The sequence below is a fragment of the Paralichthys olivaceus genome, chromosome 11 (assembly GCF_024713975.1).
Source record: "Paralichthys olivaceus isolate ysfri-2021 chromosome 11, ASM2471397v2, whole genome shotgun sequence".
Taxonomy (NCBI): Eukaryota; Metazoa; Chordata; class Actinopteri; order Pleuronectiformes; family Paralichthyidae; genus Paralichthys; species Paralichthys olivaceus.
This window is the reverse complement of record NC_091103.1, coordinates 4,469,976-4,481,019: the sequence shown is the minus strand read 5'-3', so window position 1 is coordinate 4,481,019 and position 11,044 is coordinate 4,469,976. Positions and strand designations below refer to the sequence as shown.

The window sequence follows — 11,044 nt, the reverse complement described above, 5'->3', positions numbered from 1 at the left end:
AAGGTCAGCTGGGAGTTTTACAAGAGGCTTTGATTTTACGTGTGTGCATGTGCATGTGTGTGTGTTAACATGGAGACGGTGACAAGAAGAGAATTAGACAAAACATTTGTTCCATTTTGGTTTTAAAATTTAGAGCCAATATTTATCAAAGCGCCAAGAATCACACTCATGATTCTTCTGCAGCTCAAATTTGAAGAAGATAAATCTATCAAGTGATTCCCAGTGAAACTATAGTTCAATATGAGGAGTATTTAAAAGTTCTCACAGAGGAATAACAAACAAGAATTTGCACTTCGTCAATGATGATATTCTGCAAAGGCAGATGATTTTATTTTCTAGAGTTTTAATTTGTCAAATCTAAAATCTCCAGTAGTGGAAGAATGAAACAAGTGCGTGAAAAGAAAGCAAGAATCCAAAAGAAACCAGGTACATTTATCGCCACAGTGACAAGTTACAGGTAAAGAGTTTTGAGAAAAGGGAAATCGATGGCAGCAATTGTCATATTGTTTTTACCCCTGAGGACAGCAGTTCCTCTGTTTCTAAATGTCTCAAAAGACATTTTATTAGTGTCTTTATTAAGTTTGTGTAATGACCATGTCTGTAAACTGAGGACCCAAACGTTGGAGACAAAGTCCACAATTCATAAAAACAGTAGAAGACTTATTCCAGGCAGGGTTCAGTTCACAAAAGGAAGGAGACAAAGCAAAGGTCTCCACAAACGTGAAGCAAAACATGGTCAAAAAAACATGAGACAGGACTTGATATAAAACACTGGTAAACTCAGGACAAGACAAACCAGCACAGGACAGTTGGAGACGCAGTCCATATATACTGAAGTTAACTAGACACAGCTGAAACAAATTAGAGGGGAAGGTAATTAGTGAGACACAGGGGGTGGGGGGGGGGTAAAACAGGAAGTGACATAAAACATGAAACAGGAAGTGCTGTGAGTGTGTGTGTGTTTGTATGACAGTTTGTGAGTGGGAGTTAATTGAAGGATTTTTACTTGAGTCCAAATTTTCACTTAGCGAATTGTAATGAGCCGAGCTCGGGGGAGTAACGTAAGCAAGAGGAAAGGACATTTCAAACAGACGTCTCGCTCCAAGAACACTTTATTCTAACAAGCCACATGATAACACAAGTTTTTCAATTCATTAGAAATTTGTACAAGTTCAATATAAATGTACCATCATTGCCGTGACAATGATGTCAATGTTCAATATTCAACAATAAATTAGCAAGTTGAGATTCACTCCACGCGAATTATATCATTTAATTGAATCTGTGTAGTAATGTTGTAGTTTCATTCATTATTTCACACTGTGAGTTTCCCTGAGATGAAAACCAACCTGTTGAGAGTATTGACGTCCTTAGAAAACATTTACAAATACAGTTTTAAAAACATTTGAGGCTCCGCCAGCTCCCAAGGATTCAACTCTACATCGTGTTTTTAGCATGAAAATCAGAGCAACTTTGAGTTTAGCCCCTAGTCCCGAACCCGAAACCCAATTCTCACCCTAAGACCAAGTCTTAAAACCTCACACAAGCCTTTAAAGAAGAAGAGACCACCGGACAAAATGTCCTCACTCTGTAGGGGCCATGCTTCAAAATGTTCCATAAGTACAGTTGACATGTGAGAGCCAGTTACTTCATCTTCACTGGTTCTGCTTGTGATGCGTGTTCAGGCCACTGAGGTTCTCAGTATGGTTTTTTCTGCTCATACACACACACACACACACACACACACACACACACACACACACAGGGAGACATAGAGTGATTACAAACGTATTTTTCATCGATGGTGATGGTTATGTTTGTTTTTTCATGGTCTTACCTGTACTGATTTTCTTGATGCTGTGGAGATAGAAGTTGATAATTAGTCTTTAGAAATGAACACTTCTCTTAGTGATGCTTCAACAGTAGTTCTCATCTGTTGTCATGTGACTGTCCCTCTAACACAGAGGACTTTGATTCTCTGATTTGTATCTTTGACTGTTTATTTAGCTGCAGCGTACATGAGGCGATGCCACTGAATAACGAAGCACCACTGTGTTTTATCAGCCTGTTAATGTGAGGACCTCCACACCCACCTGAGTGCAGGTAACGCAGACTCTTTTGCAGGATGATGAGCAGTACGACCACAGTGACACCGACAGTGAGATAAAACCACTGGCTGCTTGGCTCTGAGACAGAAAACACACAACAGAAAGACTTCAGGCCTCAACGGAGTCCCTCTGCTGCCACTGTGTGACAATCCATGGTACTACAGCTCCACCGCTGCTGGTCGTGTTCTCTCCTCTCACCTTCAACAGACACGATGAAGTGCTTTTTTATGGGCATCCGCAAGGACTGGTGGGAGACGCTGCATGTAAACTGTTTCCCAGAGTTCCTCTGTGAACCCTGGAGGTAGAAGAACGCCGACACGGAGAAGGTCTTGTCTTTGTTGTTTTTGTGGCTTGACAGCAAAACGTTCTCGAGCACCCTGGGCAGAGGAGCGCCAACCCTCTGGCCTGACGCTCCCGGGTCCTGCACGTACCAAACTATCTCCACATCCAGGGGGTAGTAATTATCTGCATCACAGAAAACCCTCCGCTCCTCGCCCTCCTGCAGGTGGAGGATGGGTCCGGCACTGATAGCGACACGGGGCGGCTCTGATGAGACAATCAAGTATAAGTTAATTTTCAGCCAGAGGTCTCATGACTTTAACTCGTTATGAGTCTGCCAAAGAGCCGATGATGTGTACAACTTTAATTATCCTCTTTTTAGTTTCAAACACCAACCATGCTAGTTTCAGCTTCTTAAATATTAGAAAAGCATGTTTTTTGGTTCATTTTTGTTTTTGAATGCTGAATAAAAATGTTGAGTTACGACGGGCATGCTACACTGTCTTCTGACTGAAACAGACTTAAAGATGAATCAGACGCTCTGAATTCACATACATTCAGTGGTAATAAAAAGAAGGCTGCCCTAAAGAGGAAGCTGTTAGGGGGAACAAGTTGCATTCACAAATCTGAGCTTCTGATACGTCAAAGGAGAAAATGAAAGGAAAATTTGCTTCTGACACCAGAGTGGGCGGTAACTGTTTCGCTCTATTACCTGCACTGTCGACTCAATGTTTGAAGCATTCAGAACCTTGATTTCTAAGATTCGCATTAGCTGGATTATAAAAAATCTCATTTGTATATTAATGACAGTTTATTTTTGTAACACAGTGAGGCCTGGCACCTTCTAATAAGCTCAAACTTAAAACTATACATTCAAAAACCTTTTTATATGTCAACCACAGTTATAATTTCACACAACGTGCCCTGATCCACAAGCTCTCTGTGGCTGTCTTACCTTCGACATTCAGATTCACATCCAGACTGGTGAACAGTGGATTCACTGACACTGAACAAATGTACCTCCCTTCACTGCTCATCTTGGTGAAGGGGAGGTTATAGGAAGCATCCCCCCTAGCGAGGTTCTTCAACTCAACCCCAGTCCCCTGGTTACGCGCCGAGTGGCTGGAATGGCTGGAATGGCTGAAGAGTAGGTTTCTTTCTCCGCGATGTTGCCTGTGCCACTGCACAGTGACGTTCGACCCCCTGTGGTCCAGAGCAAACTGGCAGTGAAGCTTTCGTTGGGAGCTCAGTGCAGCTTTGACTGATGGCGTCTGTGTTTTCATGACCAGGGCAACTACGCAAACAAGACAGAGGCAAATGAGAAAGAGACTCGTCAAACTAGTCAGAGCCAAACTGTGATATGTAAATTATTAAAGTGAGTGTTACCTGTTGTTGTGAGTATCTCCCTGTCCTCAATGACAGGCCAGTGGCGGTAGTCCTGCATTCCAGGGGGAGGTTGGTCAGATGGGTGCCTGAGGAAGCTAGTGACGGTCAACAGGCCCTTGCTGTGTTTGAGGGTGCAGCTGAACCAGCGGTTATACTCCTGGGTTTCCTGGCTAGGCCAGTGGACCTGGATGCCCTCTGTACTGTACCTACGCAGCTCACACTCCAGATCCTGTGCCTCCACCCCCTCCACATAACGCCGCAGGTCCAAATTCAATCCTACAACAGAACAGAATACAGCAGAATAGAAGGGAACAGAACAACACTCAGTGCTGTGGATGTTGTGTAAAAGGCTACAGCTCTTACCTGTGACCAGGAAAGTGACGGCATTGGGGTTGACTGGATCATCTCCTGTTTGACCAAACTGCAGCATGGCCTGTCTGTGTATGAGCTGAGTCTCAGGGTGACCATCTTTATTCAAAAACACGTTCTCATCAGTGAACTGACAGGGCAGCCACGTCATCTGTTGCGCACACAGAACTCCTGAGAGACACAAAATGAAGCAGCGCAGTCAGCTTACAATTTCTTTACATTAATACAGTACAAGTACAGTGTGGTATACTGCAGCACAGTAGTAAAGTGTAGTGCAGTACAGAAAGTACAGTGTAGTATATTCAGTCTATTACAGTATAATGTTTTATATAATGGTAAATTAAAACACAGTGTAGTATGGTATACAAAGAGAAGTGCAGTATACTATAATATAGTAGTATAGTGTGGTATGATATAGACAGGACAGTGTAGTATACTATAGTACAGCACATTGTTGCACAATCTAGAATTGTACTAAAGAGTAGTATGGCATAGAAAGTAGAGTGTAGTATATTGTAGTATATTACAGTGAAATGCTGTACATAAAAGTATATTCGATTGTAGTGTACTGTGTTGTAGTACAGTACAGTATCGAAAGTACAGGTTTGCTACACGACGTGTTAACAGGAGTCACACACACACACACACAAACACACACACCACAGATTGAAGCAAAGCTTGAGTCAGTAACTTACCTGAACACAGAAACAAATAAAGTGTGTGTAAGATTAAATCCATGATCATCCACTGGTGCTTCTCCTTGTTGCTGCTGCAGATCTCTGAAGACACACTTTCACTTTCACTTTGTCTGAAACGCAAGCTGCAGCTTCTGTCACGTGGTCAGTAATAATACCCCAAGTTTTTCATGATGTGAGCAAACTGTATGATACCAACATTTCACGGACACACTGCGGCTGGTGTGTGCGCTACAGACGTTTTAACTACAGACGTTTTAACTACAGACGTTTTAACTACAGACGTTGCTGAACTGGACATTCGAAATGTCTCATGTTCCGTAAAACATGTTTGAACACATGAAATCCACACGAAATCACATAATTCCTTATTATAACTAGATTCATCGATGGATCGACACGAGGTGAAACTTTACTTTTTACGTTTTCGTTTCTTTTTCAACCTTCAATACTGGATTTGACCTGAGGTGGCGCTGTGAGCCAGCGGCGGGACCCTCTTGTTTTTTTTGTTGACACGTTGATGCGGAACAGCGGAAGCGCTTCATACGAAAGTGTTGACATGCCGGCGGCATGATGTCGCAGCGAGGGGCCTCAGTTTGAGGTGTTTGCTGTGGAGGTGAAGCGGAGCTGGTTTCTTTAACCGGACACTCTCTTCAGTCCGATCACAGCTCGTGTGTCACAGCTGGAAACAAGCCGGCGACTTCCTGTAGCTACATTTAGCTGCTAAGCTACAAGTGATGGACAAAGGTAACGAGCTTTTCTATCATCCCGTCAAACATCTTGTTCTCCTACATGGGAATCATGGTCACACTTAATGCAGATACAAAATACTTTATCAACAGGCAACTGATTGATTGTGATAATGCTGAAGCTTTCATTTGTCCTATATTATAGTTTGCATGTTTGGGTTTTGACATGTTATTTTAAACTGGTTTGCTATTTTGTTGATGTGCTCTGTTACAAGGGCTGAGGACGATGCACCTTGTCCCACTCTTTATACTCTACAAGGCACATTGTGATTTGAATACAAGCTATTCAAATAAAATCTGATTGATTAATGTTGTCTGACATTATGTGGACATAATGATAGAGACAGTAATCAGCAGTTGTTGATCTGTAGGAGCTAAATAACATTTTCTAATGGAGTGACTGGTTTCTCATGAATCAATAATTCTTTACTGGGTGTTGAGTCTGCTCTTTTATGCTTTCAGACTCGGCCATTCTTCAGGGGGCGTTCCTCCAGGCCAGTAAGCTGTGTCTGCCCTCATCCCTGTCCTCCCTTCAGAAAGCTGACTGGAGCAGGGTGGGACATCCATTGGTGGAGGCAGTCAGAGAAATCTGTGGACAGGATGAACTCAGCACAACAGCTCGCTGCTGGAAAAAGAAGATAGTTTGTGTTGTGTGGTTGAAGCTGTTGTGTGGAGAGGCAGAAGAGGACGTAGAGACAGCATGGAGGGAGAACCCTTTCTTCCCTCTCCTGAATGGGCTCCCTGAGCTCAACCATGTTGTCCTGCTGGAGCTGGTGAGGTCATTGGCGGCTGCAGATGTTTTCGCCGGTTTCCTTCTGTGTCTTCCCCAGTCTCAGATCTGTGTTGAGCTTGAACGGCTGGTGCAACATGTGAAAAGCAGCCCCACTAGAGAGGATGATGTGCGACTTTTTCTGCAGGTGTGGTGGGAACTGTGGAAGGGCAGTAACGAACAGAAAGTAGGAGGAGAGGACAGCATAGAGGCCATGTTTGCCAAGCAGTTTGCTCGTCTGTCCTCTTTGTCCTCCAGTCTGTCCCCTCAAGCTGCCAAGAGGTTAAAGCTTGACCCATCGGATCAGCCGGCATCATCACCAGCCACTGATGTCCTGCACATTCTCCTTCATGCACTCAAAGACATGAAAGATCACATATCCTCATCAGATCTCTGTCTCCAAGCCCTCTCCATTTCCCTTGATTCTCTTTACACTGCATTGCTCATAGAGCAAGAGGTCAAGCTTCCAACTAAAGAGAAGATGCACATGTTGTCTAAAGCTGTCCTCATCAGAGAAAAGAATGATGGGAAACTGAGTCCTGAACTAATTCAGGAGGCTCAGAGAGACTTGCGTGCCTCTCACACACCGTCTAAGTTTAAACCCAGCAGGATGACGCTTGGAGAAGCCATGAAGATTATAACAGACCTCACACAGTTTTGGCTTAACAGCAAACTCCTGGCAGTAGATGACAGTACAAATTTGAGTTACTCTACATTTAGACTGGAGCAGAGTGTCCGGAGAGTCCTCACAGCTCCAGAGGAAGCATGTTTGCCTGAAATGATGTCTGAAAGTGATGCACAAAAACCAGAGATGAATCTGCTCAGAGGTTTGCTGGAGTCCCTGGTTTTCCCCACCATAGAGACAACCCCTGAGGTGGATGCAAAGGTCACCATGAACATCATAAGTCACCGTCTGGAGGACTATCAGAACTTTGCCGTGTTGTGTGCGAGTGAGAAAAGCTGGGCCTTCCCTGATGAGCAGTTGCTGGACTTCCTGGAAAAGAACCAAGCAGCGTTCCAGCAGCACGATGCGGTGGTCGGCCTTGCCTCCACCCTCATGGGTAAACTCCACAGTGAGAGTCCTAATGTCAGCCAGTGCAGGAAGCTGATGAAAGTCACTGCAGACATTTTCTCTGCTCTTTCATTAGAAGACAAGAACAAATCGTTGGCCGCCATGTTGAGATTGTCCACCAGAGGGTTTTTGGGGCGTTCCGTTCCCTCTGCTGTGACTATTGGTTTTGAGCAGGAGCTCAACATGGCGTTCAACTGCATCATCCAAGGAGGGGGCGGAGCTTCAGCCACAGCGTCGATGAGCCACCTGAACACAGCGGCCTCTTTAATAGCACGAGTGGCATTTCAGAATCCAGAGGCCGCTTTGAGGTCCTGCTGTCATTCAGCTGTTTTCAACAAGGGGTCGTTCTCTCTCATGGCTAAGATCCTCCAGCAGCTGCCTGGACTCAGAGGACAGAGAGGAAGGAAAGAAGAAGCGGAATGCGAAGAAGGAAAACAGACAAAGCAAAATGGAGATGAAGGAAAGGATGACGTGAGCGGTGGCAGTCTACTATGCAAGTGTCTGCAGGAGACCATCAAGACCAAATCATTGTTGGCCTGTGAGAAAGAGCAGCTCCTCAAGTTTCTGGGTCTGCTGATGATGCCGGTCGTAGCGGTCGAGGGAGAAGAAAGGAGGCAACGCTTTCTGCCGCCTCAGGAGGTCGTGAATGTCTTTGTCCTGCCAAACCTTTCCTCAGTGGGTGAGTGGTGATTTTATAACTTTATCTATTGGAGACTGAAATGTTTGTTTCGGAATCTTCCTTGTTATAAATTGAACAAGACTGCTAGAACAACAAGATGCTAAAATTAGCCTTGTGAATGAATGGATAAGATATCAGCGATAGTTTCTCAGCAAAATAAGTTTGTAAAGTTGTTTTGGAGGTTTCAGGTTCATCTTAAAAGATGTGTTTTTGCATTGTGTGTTTAAGTATAGAAAGTTTTTATGAGCCTGTCTTCTCCAATGTTGTTTCCTTCAGGTCACAGTTGGTTTGACACAGAACTGAGTCTGCAGCTCCTCCACACTGCTCTGTCTGTAGATGTCCAGCCTCCAGCCTCTTCTCCTCACTGGCTGTTGGACTGTTCTCCTTTTCCTCTGCTGTACGTCCTCGCCCAACTGCACAACCAGGCTCTCAGGTTAGTCATCGTGTTGCCTTTAATTCAGATACCTGTTTTTATTGCGTTGTTTCTTTTCTGTTCAGCCTTTTCGGTGAGTCCCTTTGAGTGACATGTCTCAATGGGGTCCAGATTCTCTCTGCAGTTTACAGAGTTCTCACCAGGGCCTGGACAAAGAAACTCTGGAGACACTTGTGATCTCACATACAGTCCCACTGGAGAATGTCAGAAGATTATCTAGAGTTCTGTGCAAGTCTGAACGCAGCTTAAATCTCTACTAGGTTTTGGGAGCAGCCACCAGAGAGCACTGTCCGCCACTGGTCCATGGACACCAAGGAGCTGCTGGAGTCGGTGCTGGCCACACTGGCGCAGGTGGTTGGTGAAGAGGTGGCAGCGGCTCCCAGCACCTGGTCCAGAGCTCTTTTCTGGCTCTATAACAAGATGGAGGAACTGGACTGGGCAGTCAGGTTCCACCTGAAGCCTGTGTGGGGGGAACACTTCAAAAATGAAGTCCCCTTGTCTCTGCTGGCTGTGTGTGATTTACCAGAACAGGTAACAACCTCTTGGATTTGACTAAACACTGAGTTTCTTTCTTTGTTTAAAAGCTGCTCAAGTACATTACTCATCCAAGGTTCCAGATGAAAGTAAATACTTGTGTACGATCAATCTTCTATGTACAAACCTTCACAAACCACGTCCTCTCAATGCACTGCTCATATGAATATTTATATAGTACACCTACACATCTTTCTTCAGTTTGAACTTATCTTTTTTCTTTCCCTCCTCTCCAGGAGTGGTCGGGTTTGGACCTGCCTCAGTACGGCCAGGGCAGCGGCCTTTTGGCCTGGATGGAGTGCTGCTCCATATCGGACTCCCTTCGGTCCACCATGCTGTCCTGTCTCTCCCTGGACCAACGCAAGCCTGAGCACGTCGGCATGTTCAGCAAAGGCCTTCTGGTGGCTCTGACCCAGACTCTGCCCTGGTGCTCCGTCTCCCAGTGGTCCAGGCTGCTGGGGACCCTGAGGGAGCTGATCACCTCCGGTCGCCTCCACGTTCCATTCTCGCTCGAGTACGTGGACTATCTGCCCCTCCTGGATCTTAGGAGGTTTTCATGCGAGCTCCGCCTCTCTGTCCTCCTGCTTCGAGTCCTTCAGCTGCTCTGTGGCTCCAGCTGCTCACACTGGCTGTCAGCGGACAGCTGGGCACATGTTGGCAGGTTGTACGCCCATGCTGTGAGAGAGATGATGAACTTGGTCAGAGCCAAGCTGCCTCTTCCGTCATCTGGTGCTTGGACAGCCTCTGTTTCAACACCTCCCAAAACACCAGCATCCAGAGACTCAAATCCTTCCTGCGATCCAGAGAAAGTCACTCAACCGACCATAGACTCTCTGAGAGAAGCAGAAGGCCTGAAAGAGTCACACGAGGAAGAGGAGGTGGAGACGACGCTCAGCCAGGAAGTCCTGTTCGTTCTCAGCCAGCTCTTCTGTCACGTTCAGCACATCCAGGTAACATTAACACCACGGCCACTGAGAAGTCTAGATTCTGAGGAGCTGTATTTTTGTATGTCTATGAGAAGATGTGTGTTTTAACACATAGTGTAAAAGCAGTCACAGTGAGGCTGAGCTGCAGAACTAGGTTTACTGGTGTTGTGTTACCATTATTGTTATTTTAGATGTAAGGTACCAGTAGATGATATTTTGACGGCGAAGCGTTCCTCCCAGTATAATTGAAAATCCTCCTCTAGGTGATGATGCCAGGGGGCCGGAGCGAGCCGCTGTTCTTGTCCAGTTTGGAGATCCTCAGCCACTATGAAGCCGTCATGACCGCGTTTCCAGAAAGCAGCAGCCCGCTGGAGAGCGACAACACGCGTCACTTCTTCACCACCATCACAGACAACCTGGAGAGCGAGGAGATGAAGCTGGTGCTGCAGCAGAAGATCGCTCAGCTCGTCTCGGCAGACGCACGCTGATTTTTTTTGTTTTCCCCACCGGGGAGTCGGGGTTCAGACGCTCGAACTCATGTCTGGAGATTTCAAGACAAACAAAGATATAATTTCAGTTGTGAGTGTTGCTCACTGTTCTCAGTTAATGGAGTTGTTGCTAAGTGATGTGAATAAAAAACCACATTTCACAACAAAAGTCTTTCTTCTTTTCTACTTTGAAGTTTTCACTAATTTAAATTAAGGTGTAAAGTAATTATTCCTACATTGGACGACTGTCCTGCTAAAACTTGACGAACATGAGACGGTGTCACTTACCGTTCAGAGACATCCTGTTGTAATCGACTGTGAATGTGTGGCTGGTCTTGTACAGCTGCATCCAAACATTATAACGTGACTTGTTGACCTGGTCACGTGTCAAGTGCAGTCAGCCAATCAGAGGAGGGGCTCATAAATAATTAGGTGAAAACAGCCTGTTCTGTTTGCAGAGGCAGAAGAGGGGACATGGAAATACACACTGCAGCAGTTTTTCCAACTTGAAACCACTGATATATCATCTTGGGGGAAACAATACCTCAAATGAAATC

General features: G+C 45.3%; 2 protein-coding genes across 2 annotated transcripts; one reads left to right on the top strand and one right to left on the bottom strand.

Annotated features, from left to right (window-relative positions):
• Window positions 1-1,094: 1,094 nt before the first annotated feature.
• dhrs13b.2 (dehydrogenase/reductase (SDR family) member 13b.2) lies at window positions 1,095-4,995 on the bottom strand. Its single transcript, XM_020095013.2, has 8 exons — window positions 4,838-4,995; window positions 4,137-4,313; window positions 3,774-4,049; window positions 3,343-3,681; window positions 2,307-2,654; window positions 2,094-2,186; window positions 1,838-1,857; window positions 1,095-1,713 (listed from the first exon to the last, which is right to left on the bottom strand). Exons 1-8 carry the CDS (start codon window positions 4,884-4,886, stop codon window positions 1,699-1,701), a joined length of 1,317 nt encoding a protein of 438 aa, XP_019950572.2. The 5' UTR covers window positions 4,887-4,995; the 3' UTR covers window positions 1,095-1,698.
• Window positions 4,996-5,018: 23 nt separating this feature from the next.
• Window positions 5,019-10,656, top strand: gemin4 (gem (nuclear organelle) associated protein 4). Its single transcript, XM_020095004.2, has 6 exons — window positions 5,019-5,584; window positions 6,049-8,106; window positions 8,383-8,539; window positions 8,800-9,070; window positions 9,310-10,023; window positions 10,263-10,656. Exons 1-6 carry the CDS (start codon window positions 5,575-5,577, stop codon window positions 10,485-10,487), a joined length of 3,435 nt encoding a protein of 1,144 aa, XP_019950563.2. The 5' UTR covers window positions 5,019-5,574; the 3' UTR covers window positions 10,488-10,656.
• Window positions 10,657-11,044: the final 388 nt, after the last annotated feature.